Here is a 19,363-nt window from a genome sequence, read left to right as displayed (position 1 = left end):
TAATTATATTTGATAAACTTGTCCCCTATCCTGACTCTACTTTCCCTTTTCTCAGACCCAGACCGTTCACCTTGTTTCAAATATCCCCCACTCAAGTCTTCTCTTAAAGAAGACTGGGAGGGAAGGGCAGTGCTGCTTCCCTCTCCCTATCTCCAATTTGATACATAGCAAAGAGAGCTGGTAGGGAAGTTTTCATTTACACCCCCTCATCTTCTACAAAAAACCCAGAAACACTTTTCTGACACAAATTTTAAATACAGTTTTGGAAGTCCTAATGCAAAGATACAAATTCTAGATCTTGATTTACCCTAATCTTGCATTATTAATACATTTAATGGATGTTCTATGGTGAATTCTTGGATGGGAGGGGATCTGGTATCCTTGTGATACTATTGTGGTGAAACTAAAAGTGAGCTACTGAAATCATGTATCAAATACCAGTACACACAGATAACATTCTCAAATTATTTATTTTAACAATTTCATTTTAAACATGTATTTTTGTAGAAAAATAAACATGAAAAACCCATTCATATTATAAAACATTACAAATAAATAATCTAAGGTTGTCAATTCCATGTATGATAATCATATCAATTCTCCCAGATATTAATTAATAATATTTAACCCTAACTTATTTGACTGCTGATGACATTGAGTTTGCATTGCACAAAATAGAGGAAGACCTATATTTCCCATGCAGCTTATGGTCTACATTTAAATTGCATTAAATTCACAATGTTAGAGTTTCCAGATACAAAGAGCTACAAGAATTAGGCTCTACTTCTGAAAACTAACTTAGTTCGGGATTATGATAGAGAGGACAACAAGATGGTGCAGATTTTAAAATAAATAATTGTTTTTCTAGAATAAATTAATGTTGGGAAGTTTTGGGTATGTTCTCAATTAAGAGGTAAATGAACCTGAATTACATGTTCTGATCTATTTAACATCTCAGACGACCTCCTGAATAGTCTTCCATTCATGAACATTAGAATTCTGAGTATAAGAAACCTCAACATCTGTTCGCATACAGTGTGCTTTCTCCATTTTGTGCACTGCATAGTAAAAAATAAATACATAAAAATATCCCCAAACATATCAGTACAAAACCTTCCATCATCATACACGTTCCTCTTTCAGTTTTCAGCATTTAAAATAATTTATCATCTCATTAAATAAGCAGCCTAATTAAAATAATCAAAGTGTAAAAACAAGTAACTAGAAATTTAGGGAAAGTCACAGTGAAATTCTAACAGGACCATATTGATGCTAACACATTCCTATCCTATATTATAAATGCAGTAGACACAGCACTGGGGAGTCTATATTTTTCAGAAGTGATTTGAAACTGAAGGCTTGTCCACAAGGCTCCCTGGCCATTAATTCATCCCACTCCAAAAAAAGTGCTTTCAGACCAATTCCAGCCTGAATAATTGTATTTTTTCTACCTAAATCTCCCCGGTAGTTAGAAAATGCCATTTTATACACACTTATAAATAATGAAATGATGGTTTCATGTAAAAATTTAAAGTGCTAGTCTAAAAATATTTGCATATTTTCTTGTTTTGATTTCTTGCAATATAAAACACAGCTATCAAAATATAAATGCCCTGTTATCCCAGCCTGACAAATAACTACTTTTAGCTAAACAGCAGCAAATGTTTCCCTCCAACTTATTCACTTGTGCAAATGCCAAAATCGGATTTAAATGCCAATTATATATTTGTATAATATAAATTTTAATTTTAAAAAGAATATTAGTGGAAGGATTATGCATAGGTTTCAACATCCAAAGTCAGAAAATAAAAGTTAGGCTCTTCATTAAATGTTGATATAAAGCATGTGCAAAGATAGTGAGGTAGTATATGTGAGAAACTTAAACTTTTTCTTTTGCTGACTTTATGCAAACCTTTAAAGTTGCATAATTTTTGTTTTACATTAATTTACTATTTATGGTCCTGTAATTCAGTAATTTCTGCAGTTTACATTAATAACATTTTCTTGTTTTCTGATGATACATTTTCAAATTAAAATATCCGTTGGCAAAATAACTTGTAGCGTTATGTTGCCAAGTGACAAAAGAAAAAAAGGAAGTACTGTCAAGTTTAATAAGAAAACACCATATAAAAAACATTGGACTATTTCCCATCCACTATGGAATACTACTTTCTGTTACAGAAGATGTTTAACAACAGATCCAGTGTTGCAAACCTTTAAAAACAGTAGTCTGCCTTGAAATGGGGAACCATCGTCTTTGTAAGACGTAGCAGAAACTGCCTGGATTTCATTTTTAAAAACAATTTTAAATATAATAATTTATATAATTACATAAATAAATAAATAGAGATGTACTACAGTTCAGCGGATCTCTCTTTCATTAATAACGTGGGGTTGATATCCTCTATTGTGGAGCTTGAGGAACTGATATTAATGGTGGCCTTTTCTGTGGCCTCAGAGTTTAGGACATGGAAGGCAGTGATGGGACAACCCTTCACATTATTGCAGATGAGCTTTTGTAGCGAGGCAGTATTGATTATTTCAAAGCCCACTTTTCCACCAAAGGTGCTAGGCTTCCAGTACTGAGGAGAACAAATAGCATTTCCCATAAGGCCTTTCAAAGAGAATGGTGCGCCAAGTTCCACCATGGTCTCACCAAAAATGGCACCAGGACGAGGCCTCTCTACTAGAAGGCCAGGGTACAGCTCCATAGCATCAATGTCTCCATAAAGCTCTTCTAATTCAGCTGCCATTTCTTTTTCTCCTGTAATAAATTAATAAATTAGTGTACCTTTTAGCATTCTTCTTTTGGTTGTTAATCCTGCTTCCCACTCCCACTACTTTATATAAGCCTGGAAACAAACAAACAATGACCCTTCTACCATATTAATCATTTGTAAGAAAAGGCCCCGTCTTTTATAAGAAAGAATAGCGCTTACCTGTAAGTTCCTCAAATGACTTGAAAGGTTTCAGTAGGAAGCGTTTTCGGTACTCATTCAAGGATTGGTATCTCATCTGCCTGCTTTGGTCAATTGAAGCCTTGGCTACTTTCTTTACTGCAAAAGGAACGTTCTTACCCCCAGCAACCTATGGCAAAAAAGGATACAAAGAATAATAAGAACTCTGGGCAAACTCTTAAAAATTGTATAGTGTGTATAAATTTTGGGTGGAATGCTGCTTTCCTTCCTCAGGAACCATTTCCATTGGCATGAATGGAGGTTCTTCTGAGTAAGGAAAATGATCCCCCTTTTGGTTTTTAGTCCTACATTTCCCATTAACATCAGGGGAATTCAACAACTATGGAACAGCTCAATTGAGACTCTAGAGCTATTGCATTACATTTCTGAGAGATGCATTTGTTGAGGCCCAGGATTGGTAGGATTTTAACTTTACAACTGGAATTCACTACTAAATGATTTTTTTGCAAAATTATATCAAGCTTTGGAAGAGGATATTTGAAATATTAAAAGACCATTTTTTAACTTGACCCTGAAGCCTTCTTACAATTTAGGTCCCACTGAAATTAGTGGGAGCTCTGTCAGTACTAGCATCTGGACTCCTGCACAATAACATTTTAAATTGGTTTGTCTTTTGTAACTCCAATACTGATAAGAATTATATTTGACTATTTGAATTATCAGGTATATTTCTTTTTCACAGAGTAAGCTCTCTGTAAACTTTTGGCCTAGTCACTGGTTTATGCTAATTGGATAAAAAAAAAAAAAACTAGACCATGTCAATGAGCTAAAAATCTTAAGAGTAGGACTACTTACCCTGCCAGCAATTTGCTTGGAGAAGGATTTCACCATGTGAGAAAGGCCATGTTCCACCATGATGGAGTTGTTGTAGAGAAACTGCTCGAAAGTGTACTCCTGGTCATGGACGTGAAAGCTGTCAGGGAGGAGTGGGTGCCAGTGGTACAGTGTGTTGAATTCAGCTGCAATTCGATTCTGATATTGAAATTGTTGGTTAAACAGAAGTTCAGGATCAAACTTCAGCTTGAAGTGGTAGCCACTCAAGTGCTGCACATAGTCTTCAATGACAATCTTGATGGTCTCTCCTGTTAGTTCAGTGAAACAGGGAAAAGATAATTTTATTTGCTTGAACAATTCTGAATGTTCGGCCAGCTGTTCACACTTGCGCTTATGCCTGCCAAACTTATGTTGCTCAGGGAGGTGGTCTTTTCCATCTCCCTGAATGACAAAAGTTTTGCTGACGTAAGTGCTAGTGTAGATATAGCCTTAAACCCACGTTCCTGCTTTTCCACAATGTACCTCATAGTTCTATTTTCCTTCATTAAAAAACCAGAAGGCCACTTGATTTAGGAATTTCCTCCATAGCTTAGCATTTAAGATATTGATTACAGTGGACTATTTTTTCCATGAACTCTCAAATGGTCATAAAACTTTTAAAAAATGTCCTTGTGATTTAACAAGCCAAAAAAATTTATTCTATTATTAAACCTGGTGAAGTTGTTTGGGAGGAAAAAAAATCTCCCAGGTCATTGTAACATATTGAGAACATTTTTATGTTCTACATACTTAATAGCTATTTTTTTAAAGAAAAAAAAGCAACTGGCCCTCTATTTTCAAGAGTGGCTAGTAATTTTGTGTGTCTCTGTTTTTGGGTGCCTAGCTTAAGACATCTTAAAGAGATTTGTTTTCAGAAAGCTTTGATCTCCTTATCCTCGGAAAATGCTTTTAAGAGATTTTAAGTTGGCTTCTCATAATAGAGGCACCCAAAATCATTCTTGAGAATGCAGTCCCTTGACACTGTGTTCTGTATCTGCATAAAATAGTTGAATAAGGAAAGTCTGATTTTCTTACCTATCAATATGAGTCTGGTAGTTTGGAACAGCTGCTCATCATCCCACTCTGGATGCACCTGCTTAAGGATGTCACAGACTCGGTTATGCTCTCTGAGCCATATTGTGGCATACATCATTAAACCTGGGACCAAACCAAACACCTCCTGGCCTACAGAAAATCGCAGGTGCTCAGGAATATGAGGAGGGTAGATCATTTCTGCTTGTGTGTCCTTCACAGTGGGAGGGTACATTTCTCCATTAATCATCTGCAGTTTAAAAAAACCCATAAGAGAGAAACACTAAGAGTCATTGATAATATATAGAAATTCTTCAGTATTTTATTTTTCACATTCTAAAAATACAGACTGTGGATCAAATCTGCCTTTGCATTTAGGGGTATAGCACCCATTGACGTATATAGGACCTATTAACACCATGGTGGAATTTGGTCCTCTGTGTTTTAACAAGGCTTCATATTATTAACAATGTGAATTATAAAATTCCATTGTTCTCCAGTAGGAATTTTAAAGAAAAACACACCTGAAACTTTAGCTTTCCATCCTTAAGTAGCCGCAACTTAAGCTGTCTCTCCAAAGTCTCTCCGTAGATGTGGCTCAAGTCAACCTATAAAATACAAAATTTGAAATATGAAGTCAAGCTACATTTCTGGCTATTTTAGGATGGATCCTATTCTTATTTAAGTCACTGGGAGTTGGATTAGGACTTAAATGTTTGCATATTAAGGATACTATGATTGGCACCCTATAAATACCTTACAAAAATATGTAAAAATAAAGTACGCTTCTTTGTTAAAACTGGATCAAACTATGCATAACAATGAATTTTTAAATTCTCAATCAATTCAAAAGGACTTTGCTTCAAACACGTAAGTAGTGGATTTTGTGTCTAAAAAGAATGGACAGCCTGAAAACTATATAATATAATACTGTAACTGATTTCAGATAAATAATTGATGATATGCGAAATAGCTGCTTTTCAACAGCAAAGTCTCTTTTATAAAAGGGTAGCATATGACAACTATTTTACAGCACTGTACATGCCTCCTGGGCTGTGTCTAGACTGGCCACTTTTTCTGGAAAAGCAGGAGCTTTTCCGGAAAAACTTGCCAGCTGTCTACACTGGCCGTTTGAATTTCCACAAAAGCACTGATGATCTCATGTAAGATTGTCAGTGCTTCTGCGGAAATACTATGCTGCTCCCGTTCGGGCAAAAGTCTTTTTCCAAAAAACGTTTGCGCAAAAGGGCCAGTGTAGACAGCAGAGATTTGTTTTCCGCAAAAAAGCCCTGATCACGAAAATGGCGATCGGGGCTTTTTTGCAGAATAGCGCGTCTAGATTGGCCACGGACGCTTTTCCGCAAAAAGTGCTTTTGCGGAAAAGCATCCTGCCAATCTAGACGATCTTTTCCGAAAATGCTTTTAACGGAAAACTTTTCCATTAAAAGCATTTCCGGAAAATCATGCCAGTCTAGACGTAGTCCTTATGTCTGATAGAAAGAGTCCAATAGAAAAAACTTTTCGTGTCTCAGTAAATTTGGCTGGCATTCTGAGACTACAATAACACTGCATTTGGAAAACTCAGTCTATGCAGATAAAGGAATTAAATCACTCAATATTTGTAATGGAATTATTTAGGCTCCTCTAGTCTAGTGGATTTTGCCCATGAAAGTTCATGGTACTATATATTTTTGTTAGTCTCTAAAGTGCCACAGGATTGCTTATAGTTTTTAATATTACGGACTAACATGGCTACCCCTCTGAGATTCTGAAGAATGTCATTCTTGACACAAAGATTGATAAACTTTGCTGAACTTTTCAGTGAGTCACAACTTTGACACAACTTACCCCATGGCCAAGAGCTTTGGTGAAGGCTGGCCCTCTGCGGTGATCTGTCTTAAAGTACTGGTGGGTGAAATGTTGAGCAAAAAACGTGAACATAACATTTGAGCCTTGTGGGTCGGGAATAAATTTTTGTCTCAGCAGAAATTTCTCCACAACCATTGTGGAATCTGGGAGCTCCTTCTTACCTGAAATTTAAAATCATATCAGTTTATTTTCCTTTACATTTTGAGAAAATGATTCATTCAATCCAGCTATGTCATTTTCTTCTTAGAACAATTATCAATCTTATGAGCTAGACCCTCAGCTGGTATAAACTAGCAAAGCTCCACAAACTCAGTCGAGCTCATCGATTTATTCCTGACAACTTAGCTATAACTTTTACAAATCTTACTCACTTGATTTTAGTATATATATCTTCATTTCTGCTATGCTAAATCTGCAACTCAGTCTTTTCAATTTCTTTCTTTTATTTCTAGCATTTTTGTTCAAAAATGAAAATCGGAGTCTGTAAATCATTACTGAGAGTTTAGCTTTTTGTGCAGTATATCCAAACCAATACAACATATACAATACACAACTATTTTATAATATGCTGTTACAGATTTCAAAGTATAGCTCTCTAAAAAAGGTCTGTTAAATGTTTTCCAAGAGGGCAAAATAAATTGACTCTCCCACACTTCTTAAACACTGTAAATCTCTTTAATTCCTTACCTTTAACACCCATGGGTGTTGGGCAATCTGGTGACACTGGTGGAAGGGCTCTAGTGTAGAAGGAAAGGTTGGAATAGGCTTCCCAGTTTTTGTAATGATACTGGCTGTTGTATGTTGGTGGACTGTCAATCAAATGTGACCTTGCTAAAATAATAAAAAAAAAATAAGGTTGATCTTAAAACCGTAAATTTAATTCTAAGAAATAAGCTACAAAGCCAAATCCTTTCTACCTTTTTTGTGAATAGTCCCATTGATTTCTATAGCATCACATAAGTTAGTAAGGTGAAAATATTTTGATTATTTTATAGCAGAAATGGGGTGAGGCTCCAAGTTTGGATTCAGATAAATGTTACCAAAATTTGCTGATATGGGAGTATAGTGTTTTATTTCACTCTATACAGTGATAAAAGGCAAGCTATGAAGTTTCAGTTTGAGTCTGAACCACTTCCCATTTTGAAGTACATTGAGATCCAGACTTTTTGTTTGGAGCTGTCCTTATTTAAGAGCAAATTTACAGTGTGGTACTTCCTAGTACTAAAACCTCATTTAGAGGGAAAATGGTGTGTATATATGTTTGAATTACTGAATTCAATTACAGAGTTCAACCAATTACATGCTTTATAAATGTGTCAATTTTGATCAGTGTTGGACCTCCGCATAAAAGAAAATCTCTCCTATCTGTTCTCCCACTCCTAGTGGTTGCCTCCTTATTATGGAGTGAAACATATGCCTTGCTTCTGCTTTCTACATTTCCTGTCCCAAGATACACACACACACATACTTGAGATAGGTATGAGGTAGAAAATGTATGTCTGCATATAAAATAACTAAGAAACAGAATATTCTCTTAAAGTCTTGTGCCCAACATCTGCAACTGAAGGGTAATAGTGAAAGGAGAGGATACTTACATGTCAATACATATTTCATGATGGAATCACGGAAGAAGGGAATGCTATTTATTATATTCCAGACGCCTTTGAAATGAGTGAGGATGTAGTGGACAGTGTTTGGAGTAGGTTTCAATGTCAGTTTCAACCAGGTCAAGAATTCCGCTGTGAGCATTAAGGGGAAAGATTAAGAATATATGATTTAGCTATGAGGATTAAATACCATAGAAGTAAAATACTTGACCAATGGTTTGCAGCTTTCAAGTGTCATTATTAAAGCAAAACTTTCAGATACTTACGTGTAGTACAATTTTCCCCATAAAATCCTGTCCTTGTACAGTCACATTCATATCGGTCAAAACCTATCGTCATACACTCTCCTCTGTTCTGACATGGGTTTGAACAGCAAGGATTAGCTGTAATGAAAATGAGAGTAATGTTAATAAAATAGTATTTGGATGTTTTCTTCTCCACAAGCCATTTTCTGAGAATTAAGGCAGAAAATAGTCAAACTGTAGGTAGGTCCAGTTAAGACTAAGCCCTATACTGATCTTGTTAAAAGCTACTGAACAATATTTTTTTATTTTTACATGATGAGTGATTCATTTGCAGTCGATATTGTATAGGGGAGGCGTTATTAGAAAACTGATGACCCCTCTCAGAATGTTCATGTAACTCTCAATATCCCATATATGAGATAATTACTTTCAACTACATACAATGACCACAAGCTGTAACAATGAAGAGACCTGTGTCCTCCTTGGTTTTTTTTTTTTTTTGCAGATACAGACTAACACAGCTACCCGAAGTAAATGGAGGGAAAATGAAAAATCGTAAGTTCTCTAGACCTAATTCTCGTCTCAGAATTCAATGAAAATTGGGTTAACTAATAAGTGAGCATAATGAGCTACCATGTCTTCATTAACTCCTTTAACTGGATTTTCCAGTTTCCTAGCTCAGCTTGCATTTTGTGTGCACTTGCCTCATGCTCAACTTCCCAGTACATTGGGAAACCTGAATGTTGGCTGAACATTAGCATTTGGCGCCTATCTTTACTAATAATATCAGAAGCAACTTTTAACCAAAGCATCTGGGAACATTAGAAACCAGCATTTTGTGCTTTTTCTTTGGCTGGTAAATAGGAAAGATTAGGTTAAGACAACGTGGTAGTTTTAGTAATAATAATAATTAATAGCAAACTAGATCCCAGCAATGGTCCTTCAAGTCCAGTACCCAGTCTTCTGTGCATTGAGCGATCCATCCCATCAGCGGCTCTGGAGCCAGAGGCTAGGGATGCCCCCAGCACAGGGGTGCATCTGGCTCCTGGGCAGCCCCGGGGCTGTCGTGCTGTGCACAACGCCAGGAAGATGTCAGCAAGCTGCTGCTTCGAGCCGTGCAAGGAGAGGTCGGGCACTAACCTGCTTGGCCGACGCGCAGGAGCGCCAGGACTAGCGCGCAGGACACAATCATAGCCCGCGGTTCTTCGCAGGCGGGAGTCGCACGCCGAGAGCTGGTCAGGTGCTGGCGCTGGCGGGGCCGGTCACTTCCCGGGGAGGAGAAGGAGCCGGAGTTGCTGCTGCTGCCCGTGCTCAAGGATCTGTTCTGTGGCCAGCGCTCGCTGCTCTGCATTTATGGCTACGCTACTGAGTCATTTGCGGGAATTAGCTTCTCTCCGCCCCGAGCCCCCCCTCCCCCCCCCAGCTGCACAAACATGGGAATTTCCTGCAGCGTGTGCAAAGCCAGACGCCCCCCACGCGCCTTCAATCCTGGGGTCGGTGAATCCCTTCTCCACCCCTTCCCCCAGGCCAGTTTCCCAAGCCCCTCCCCATCCCGGGTTTGGGAGGCGGGTCGCGTGAGGTGCGGCGAGGCCCCCCCCCCTCCCCTCTCGCGCGCCCTCGGGCTTGAATCCTCTCCAAAGAGAGAACCAAGCGGCAGCGTCTTGGCGTTGTTTTCCCTCGTGCCGTCGCCACGCGCCCCCTGACTTCTTCCAGCCTCCGCAGTGAGCGGCCACAAAGCATAAGATGCCGCCTCAGAATTAGCCCCCACGCAGAAGAACCGGCCCCGGCCGGAATAATGTACCGTACCTTCTGTAATTGCTCAGGTCTCCCCGTAGAATACGATATGCTCCACCCCAGGGGCGCTCAGAGAACGTCTTTGGGGAGCCTGGTTTGTCTTGTCTGCACCCCTCTGGTTTGGGACTGCACCATGCCCTGCCTGACTTTTTCAGAATGAAGGCTACTCTCAAACATTTACAGCCATGTAGCATCCGAAAGCTCCAGTCACCACTGGGTTCTGTGGTGCTGCTCAACACAAACAGCTAACACCTTCCAGGAAAGCTGGGACCATTCTCCTTCACTCCCCCCCTAAATCCATTAGTCTTGGTTGTCTTTGTAAAGTGTTGTTAATTAAAATGTTAATAAAATCATTATGCCGTATCACTATTATTCATGAATACAATTAGTTTAAATATAAAGGGTAACAAGAAAGCATTCTACAAATATATTTGAATATATTACAAATATGTTAGAAACAAGAGGAAGACCAAGGACAGGGTAGGCCCATTGCTCAGGGAAGAGGGAGAAACAATAACAGAAAACAGAAATGGCCGAGGTGCTAAATGACTTTGTTGTTTCAGTTTTCACCAAGAAGATTGGTGACTAACGTAGTGAAGGCTAGTGGTAATAGGATAGGTTCAGAAGTTAAAATAGGAAAAGAATGAGTTAAAATGACTTACAAAAATTAGATGTCTTCAAATAATGCCTGATGAAATGCATTCTAGAATATTCAAGGAGCTGATAGAGGAGGTATCTGAACCAATAGCTATCATCTTTGAAAAATGGAAGTTGGGAGAGATTCCATAAGACTTGAAAAGGGCAAATATAGTGCCTATTTATAAAAAGGGAAATAAGGACTACCCAGGAAACTACAGACCAGTCAGCTTAACTTCTGTGCCAGGAAAGATAATGGAGCAAATAATGAAGGAATTCATCTGCAAACATTTGGAAGAGAATAAGGAGATAGGTAACAACCAGCATGGATCCGTAAAGAACAAATCATATCAAACCAATCAGATAACTTTCTTTGATAGGCTAACAAGCCTTGTGGATAAGAAGGAAGCGGTAGACATAGTACACCTAGACTTTAGTAAAGCATTTTATATGGTCTTGCATAGCCTTCTAATAAAATAATAAAATACAACCTAGATGGGGCTGCTATAAGGTGGATACATAACTGGGTGGCTAACCATTCTCAGAGAGTAATCATCAATGGTTCACAGTCATGCTGGAAGGGCATAACAAGTGGGGCTCCTCAGGAGTCAATTTTGAGACTGGTTCTATTCAATATATTAATCAACAACTTATATAATGGCACCATAGAAAATACGCTCATAAAGTTTGCAGATGATACCAAGCTGGGAGGTGTTGCAAGTGCTTTGGAAGGTAGGGTCATAATTCAAAATGATCTGGACAAACTGAAGAAATGGTCTGAGGTAAATAGGATGAAATTTAATCAGGAGAAATGCAAAGGACTCCACTTAGGAAGTAATAATCTGTTTCACATATATAGAATAGGAAATGACTGTTTAGGAAGGAGTACTGCAGAAAAAGAGCAGGTCATAGTAGAACACAAATTAAATATGAGTCAAACACTATTCTGGGATGCATTAAAACAAGAATGTTGCATTAAAACAAGAATGTTGTGAGAAAGACACGAGAAATAATTCTATTCTGTGCTCATCAGGCTTCATATGGAGCACTGTGTCCAGATCTGGGCTCCACATATCAGAATAGATGTGGAGAAATTGGAGAGGGTAAAGAGAAGAGCAATGAAAATGATTAAAGCTCTAGAAAACATGTCCTATGAAGGAAGACACAGTCTGGAAAAAAAGATGATTGAGAGGGGACATGATTGCAGTCTTCAAATACCTAAAAGGGTATCACAAGGAGGAGGAAGAAAAATTACTCTTCTTAGCCTCTGATGATAGGGCAAGAAGCAATCAGCTTAAATTGTAGAAAGGGAGCTTTAGGTTGGAATAAATTGTCTAGGGAGGTTGTGGAATCTCCATCACTGGGTACATTTAAGAACAGGTTTGACAACCATTTATTAGGTCCAGTGTTTCTCAACCTTTTTTGTATAAAGTACCCCTTTAAAAAAGTTAAAAGTGCCCCCAGTACCTACAGTTTTCAAATGCACCATTTTTTTCTACTGTTGCAACACATTTGTGTAAACAACTTAATCATTGTCTGGTAGGCGATGTAATTTTTGGGTGTAAAAAGTACAAAAATAATAAAATGCTGTAAAACTAAAAACAAAAATTCACTTTTCTCCAAATTTCAGCTATGTTGATGTACCCCCCAGACTTCTCTTGAGTACCCCTAAGGGTACTCTTACCACTGATTGAGAAACACTGGTCTAGATGGTGCTTGGTCCTGCCATGAGAGTTGGGACCGGATTTGATAACTTCTCAAGGTCTCTTCCAGTTCTAGTATTCTATGATTCTGTAAGGAGAAAGAGCTAATTTACATGTTTTAAGTGAATCCATTTGGTCTTTATGATTAAAGAAAATAGGTAAAAGAGTTCAGAAAATATTTCATTTTATGTCTGCAGAGGCATTGTCAGCTGTTCTGTCCATGATAAGCTTTGGTTTCACATATTTTATTCAGAAATGATAATATAACCTTTTCTCTGCTAACAGTTGTTTAATCTTCCCTCCACCATACATCTCTTACAGAATACATATAAGTCCTAGCAAAATGCAGGACAATGTAGCACTTTAAAGACTAACAAGATGGTTTATTAGATGATGAGCTTTCGTGGGCCAGACCCACTTCCTCAGATCAAATAGTGGAAGAAAGTAGTCTTTAAAGTGCTACATTGTCCTGCATTTTGCTTCAACTACCCCAGACTAACACGGCTACATTTCTATCACTATAAGTCCTAGGTGATGGTTTACCTTTATTTTATATAAGTTAACTAAAAGAATGCATTTGCAATGGCAATATGACTCAGGTTAAAGGTTTATTTAATCCATTAGCGGTCAGTTCTGGATGTTTCAGAGGAAAGTGCAATAAACTCCTTAGGATTTGTTTTGGGCTGACCAGATAGCAAGTGGGAAAAATGGGGATTTTTGAGGGATGGGGGGGGGGGGGCATAGTTGCATATTTAAGACAAACCCCCCTAATATTCTCAAACACCACCCAGCCCCCAGTATGTCTACATGCCAACAAAAATCAATAACCAAAAAACCCATGGCATTGAGTTCCAGGACCATGTTCAAGTGACTTAGCCTCCTCTTGTGGGGGCTAAAGATAGCAGAGCTCAGGCTAGAGCTGATCTCGGAAATGCAGTGAGAAGGGAGAGTCTTGGAAATGAGCTTAAACGTCTACCCTGCTATTGAGCATGGCCTCGAAAAGTTGAGCCAGCTGACTCAGACTTTGAGACTCTGCCACGGGATTGTTCTGGTTTGTTTCTCACAGTGTAGAAGTATGCCTAGTGGGCAACTCTAATCTGTCACCGGAGATGTTTTTCCTCTAACCTCAATTGGTTAGTCAGGAGTTCTCAAACTTCATTGTGCTCAGACCCCTTTCTAACAACAAAAATTACTACATGACCGACCCCAGGAGAGGGGACCAAAGCCTGAGCCTTCCCAAACAGTACCACTCTGGGTCAGGAGGCCCAAAAGCCAAATGTGAGCCCCATTGCCCCAGGCATGGAAGCCAAAATTGAACCCCAAAAACCTCAGCCCCAGGGTAGGGGCCTGCAACCTGAGCCCAGTTCTCAGGGCTGAGGCCCTCAGGTTTTGGATTCAGTCTTCGGCAGCGGGGCTTGGGCTTGGGCTTTGGCCTAAAGTCCTATGAAGTCTACGCCCCATTAAAATGGGGTTGTGACCCTTTTTGGGGTCCCAGCTCACAGTATGAGAACCGCTGAGTTAGTGGTTTGAACCCTAGCACAGAGACGATTGCCTAAAATATTAATCAAAAGCCTACAGTGCTGAATTTGGTTTCCTAATGAGAGCAAAAGATGGGTCAAGTGATCGGAATGAGTTCAGTGTGAACCACAGACTTCCCGTGTGATCTTCAGTAAGTCACGTAACTTCTTTTCTTCAATACCTTCAGCTGTAAAATGAGAATATAGCCCTACTTCTCTGGGGATTTTATGAGCTAAATTTGTGTTTGTGAAATGCATTGAGGAGCTTAGATGGAAGCTAGAAAAATAGAAAGCCATTTTAGTGATAAGTATACCAGTGCTGCTTTGGGGTGCTTCTTGATAGACTTTTATGCATGGTTTCTCTGCAGCATGACTGTGATTTTATAAATTTGTAAAAGCACTAAATTAGAAGTATTTTTAAAAATAAACATAGAAAAAATGCAAAAACGTGAAATATTGCAAAGTTTCTTACTAGGACAGGATATTCCAAGTTGGCAAAGTGGGAATATTATGGAAATAGACACATAGTGTTTCTGTAGCTGGAGACTTATCTCATAGTTACGTATTGTTATAGCATTCTTCAATAGAATTACACACGCCACTTATGGTTCTGGGGCATATAGAATAGCCAATTTTTTCATCCATTTTGTGAAACTGAATTATTGTAAACATGTGAAGTGTGAATGCAAGAAGAGTATTGTGCTCCAGTTTGTTATAATCACAGGTATCCAAAGGGAATGCCCCTTTGAATATCAGTATTCTCTTCTCATGCAAAACTGACAGAAACTTCTTGCCAGCCTACCTGAACACCCTTGAGTTAGAGAGCATGTGGGGGACTTATTGGTGGCTTTACATGAGTAGATTTGGGGAGAGACACAGTAGAAGTACCTTACACATGTCTTCCATTGGCGTAGTGTTGCTTTGGGACCTACATTACTGGTGTAAGTTAAGCAACTGCTCGATTGCTCTTACATGGGCAGAGGATCTGTTTTCCTGAAGGGCCTCTTCTTCCCTTCACCATGAATAGGGTCGCCAGGTGTCTGGTTTTGAACTGGACAGTACAGTATATGGGTTTTCTGTTTGGGAAACAAATTGAGAAAATATAAATGTCCAGTATTTTCTAAATAAAATGTAATGTAGATTGATATGTAATGTCAAGTGTGTCTGGTATTTTTGTTGAAACCATCTGGCAACCCTAACCAAGCAGAGCTCCAAGGGGAGAACCTGCAGTATTATGATTAAGGAAAATGACATCTAAAAGTAAGGAGCTTAATGACATGTGGCATTGTACATATTTTCTTAAAAGATTTTTCTTAGCATGTGATCAAGTTTTTATTCTTTGAAGAAATGATGTATTATCATTAGTTTATGTGGCCGTCCTTTGGGAGAAGCCGTGGAAGATATCTAGAAGCATTTTTTGGGTTAGTATAAATTCCTGCAACCTAGGAACTGACGTTTCTGGAAGGGCTGACGTTTCTGGAAGAGGGAATTGCCTGAGCACTATCTGATTGTTGCTATTCCAGGACTGGTGTAGCTGTGTGAATAAAACATGTTACGGTTAAAATACACCCAGACTCCTCCTTTGGGAAATAGACCAAGAAAGCCCCAGACATCTGCTATCAAATGGCAAAGGGCGATATTGGTGTTAAAGCTGGGATATTGCTTTTAGAAGAAAAGGCAACTGGATATAGCAATTGCTGTACATTAGTCCTAGAGGACACTTGAAGAAGGTCCTGGGACATTCTTGTTACAATTGTGCCACTAAATTGGTGGGAGGTTTGGACTGATTACCCTGACTATCGGGGATTTGCTTCCTCTTGATAACTCAGTCTTCCCAGTAAGTTTTGACATCTCCCTGGGGCAAGGTCTGTCTTTTTTTCGTCTGTGTTAGCAGAGCACCCAGCACAGTGGAGTTCTGGTTCATGATTGATGATCCAAAGTGGCTTGTCCCTGGGAGTCATAAGAATTACATCTGAAGAGCGATTTTTGCTTGTTTTTTGTGAGATGGCATGTGTTTGTACATTGGAAGTTGTATTAAGTATAACTTGAAGCAATAGAATCTAACTTAATCTTGCAGCTGACATGAGGACAAATTTATTGAGCTTTACTGCCCTCTTCTGCTAGATGTTTGCTTTCTACTGTGTGACCACATATGCCTAAAGAATGGTAAAAGCAGATAATTTGCTATTTTATTTTAGATTTTGTCTGCATTTTAATGCAGGTGTACACAGGGCATGGCACAAAACGTGTCCAAGGGTAAAACTTTACACATTCAAGTCTTATTTAATTTTTTTAAAATCACACAATTAAACAAATAATTAAAAACACACCACCTATATAAAAAGGAAGGCATCCGGCTGCTCTCTGCAACATGAACTTTGCTTTCTGATGTTTTTTGTGCTGCTCAAATACCAAACTGCAACCATTAAAAATGGATTTATGGCAAACACTTGTTCTAATTATTTCTTGATGTGTTGCAAAAAAAGAACAGTGAAAAAGCTGATTCAGTCCTCAAATACATGCAAACAGTTTATCCCATGACACTTGTATAGATATGTCAGATAATGTGTCCTGCATGGCTAAAATATTTACTGCTGAAAAGTGGCAAGGACATTACTACAGATAGTGAACTATAGTACGGTTTGGTATATGTTATTCAGAGAAAAAAATCAAATGGTAATCACTAGCTATCACTAGTAATCCAACATTCAAAAGTTATGAGCCAAGCTACCCATGAAAAGGGTTTAACAATCTTGAGCTAAAACATAAACTTTGTATTCTTTTTTATTTGGCTTCCTTTAGGGAGCTGATACATGCAGGGACCTGGCCAGTGAGAGGCATCAGTAGATCTGGTGCTCATGGTGAGCCTGTTTAAAGGCAACTTCTCATGGGCACCGGCTCCTGTTCCCTCCCCTTTGCTGCCACTGATACAGAGGCAGGAAGGGAGGAGTATGTGTAATCGATAGGATTAACTGATAAGCCTTGGCATTGATTGTGCAGTAGTGATGTGGCAGAAGACTGGGGATGTGAGAGGCTCGGGACAGGAGATTCTGGTGTATGATAGGCTCAGGGTTGGGGTGTGTTTAGCGGTGTTATGATGCTGCGGCCAGATGGGGGGTTGGCTCCAATAGGGGGCTTGTTGGCCAGGCTTCATTTTTAAGTAAAATATGTCCATCACGAACGTTTCAGCACTGTTTTTATTTATGGGAGGGGCAGGCAATCTGTTTTGGGTCAGAAGACACTGACCCACACAAAAAATAGGTCATGGACCACACAAGTGAGATGCAAAAAAACAAGCCCTTCAAACCCCGCCACGCCTCATTGATGTGGCCCGAACTAAGACACCTCCCTCCCCTGGCACCCCAGTCCCATGAAGGGAGGATAGGTAGGACTAAAGTTCAAGGCCTCAGGACAGATTAACTCTTTTGGGATTCCAGGGTTCGTGGAATTTGTGGGCCCCTATACACTCTGAGGTGGAGCCAAAAATGAGGAATCTAGCGTGTGGGACAGGGGATCCAGTGTGCCAGTGAGTGGGATATGGATGGGGTGCAGAATCTGGGTGGAAAATAGGGTTCAGGAGCAAGCTTGGGTAGGTGTCTGGCCAGGACGGAAGGGGCAGGAGCAGAGTGCTGGTGGGTGTCTGGCCCCGAGGCAGAGGCAGGGTGCTGGTGGTGTCTGGGCAGGGTGCTGGGTAGGTTCTGGCTGGCGGGCAGGAGTAGGGTGCAGGTGGGGCACTGGGCAGGGGGCAGAGTGCTGGTGGGGGTCTGGGCAAGGTACTCATGGGGATCTGGATAGCGGGAGCAGAGGGGCAGGTACTCTTGGGGGTCTGGGCAGGGGGAGAGGACAGGGACAGCTTGGCTAGTTACAGTACATGAGGGTCCCATAGCTGTGCACCAGGTCCAGGTCTCAGGAAGCATGTGCGCTGCTTTCCCCCTCCCCAAACAGCCAGAACGTTTCCTGAACAGCCAGGTCTGTCATACTGCTGGGGAATTCCGTCCCCCTGCTGCCTTCCTGCATGTGGGGGGAGGGGGAAGGAGGGAAAGGGGGAAGAGTCCCGGGACCGCACCAGCTCCAACTGCTCAGGCAGTGCGTGCCCTGCTCCTCTGCTCCCCACGGCAGCCACGCACTGCCTGAACAGTTGGAGATGGCATGGTCCTGGGACTCCTACTTACCCCCAGCCTTGTCCTGCCTCCCCCCTGCACAGGCAGGAAGCAGGGGGAAGGAAGTCCCTGGCAGCATGACAGAGACGGCATTTCAGGAAACGCTCCAGCTGTTTGGAAGAGGGGAAGTAGTGCACGTGCTTCCTGAGATGCTGGATCTGGCATGCAGCTGCAGGACTCCCCGCCCCCCTCCACACCACAGGAAGCCGGCACTACCTCAACTTTTGCAGGAGGTAGTGCCAGCACAGGCTCTTTCTTAGAGGGGATGACCAGTGAGGTGGGAGGGGAGGGGAGCTGGGTTGCCTCGCCCGCCCTTGGTATTTCTTCATGTCCCCCCCCAGGGGGCACGCTCCCCGAGTTTGAGAACCGATGCTCTAAAAGGTTGCTTATTTTTCCTATGTTGTCATTTGATCAGCATTTCTTGTGAAAAATGCATCATATGATTTTGTAACCTATTTGTATAAAGTGGCTGACGTATCATTTGCTTTCTTTCATTTTTCTTAGGAAAGAGATTTTTATTGTTTACATTAGATAAACTACATCTTTGTGGTGTCCATTACACCACACATTTTTAAAAATCATTAAAGTATCAGGCTATTATGTAGTGGAAGTATTTTGGTTTATAAGGAAACAGCAGGTGTGAGAACATTAATCCCAAAAGAATGACACTCATACATTCTCTTTCTTGGTCCAATTACTGCAAATCCCTTTATAAGTACTTCCTGTTTAATTGTGAATAGATGCTTTTATCCTTTCTCAGATTTCCTCCAGACTTTGTTGTTTAGTTTGTAACTTTCCGTCACTTAAAAATCCCCTGTCATCAATCTGAATAAAATTAAGTACAATAATTTATATTGACTAGAAGAATGTTTCAGCTTAATGCCTTCTTTCACTTTTACTTAAAATATCTGTTTAGGAAGTGAGGAGCTTAAACTTTTAATCATATATAATTTTTTCAATCATTTTTCAGAGAATGAATAATATGTTCCTGTTCTAAAAGAGTAAAAAT

The 19,363-nt window shown here is 39.9% G+C and overlaps 1 protein-coding gene across 1 annotated transcript; it reads right to left on the bottom strand.

Moving 5' to 3' along the window:
- Positions 1-451: 451 nt before the first annotated feature.
- Positions 452-9,951, bottom strand: PTGS2 (prostaglandin-endoperoxide synthase 2). Its single transcript, XM_006110862.4, has 10 exons — positions 9,685-9,951; positions 8,566-8,682; positions 8,288-8,431; positions 7,380-7,523; positions 6,672-6,853; positions 5,348-5,431; positions 4,827-5,073; positions 3,774-4,060; positions 2,940-3,087; positions 452-2,764 (listed from the first exon to the last, which is right to left on the bottom strand). Exons 1-10 carry the CDS (start codon positions 9,893-9,895, stop codon positions 2,355-2,357), a joined length of 1,974 nt encoding a protein of 657 aa, XP_006110924.2. The 5' UTR covers positions 9,896-9,951; the 3' UTR covers positions 452-2,354.
- Between the last annotated feature and the right edge of the window lie 9,412 nt (positions 9,952-19,363).

The sequence above is a fragment of the Pelodiscus sinensis genome, chromosome 9 (genome assembly GCF_049634645.1).
Source record: "Pelodiscus sinensis isolate JC-2024 chromosome 9, ASM4963464v1, whole genome shotgun sequence".
Taxonomy (NCBI): domain Eukaryota; kingdom Metazoa; phylum Chordata; order Testudines; family Trionychidae; genus Pelodiscus; species Pelodiscus sinensis.
Note: the sequence above shows the minus strand (reverse complement) of the source record. Positions and strands in the feature narration are given on the sequence as shown.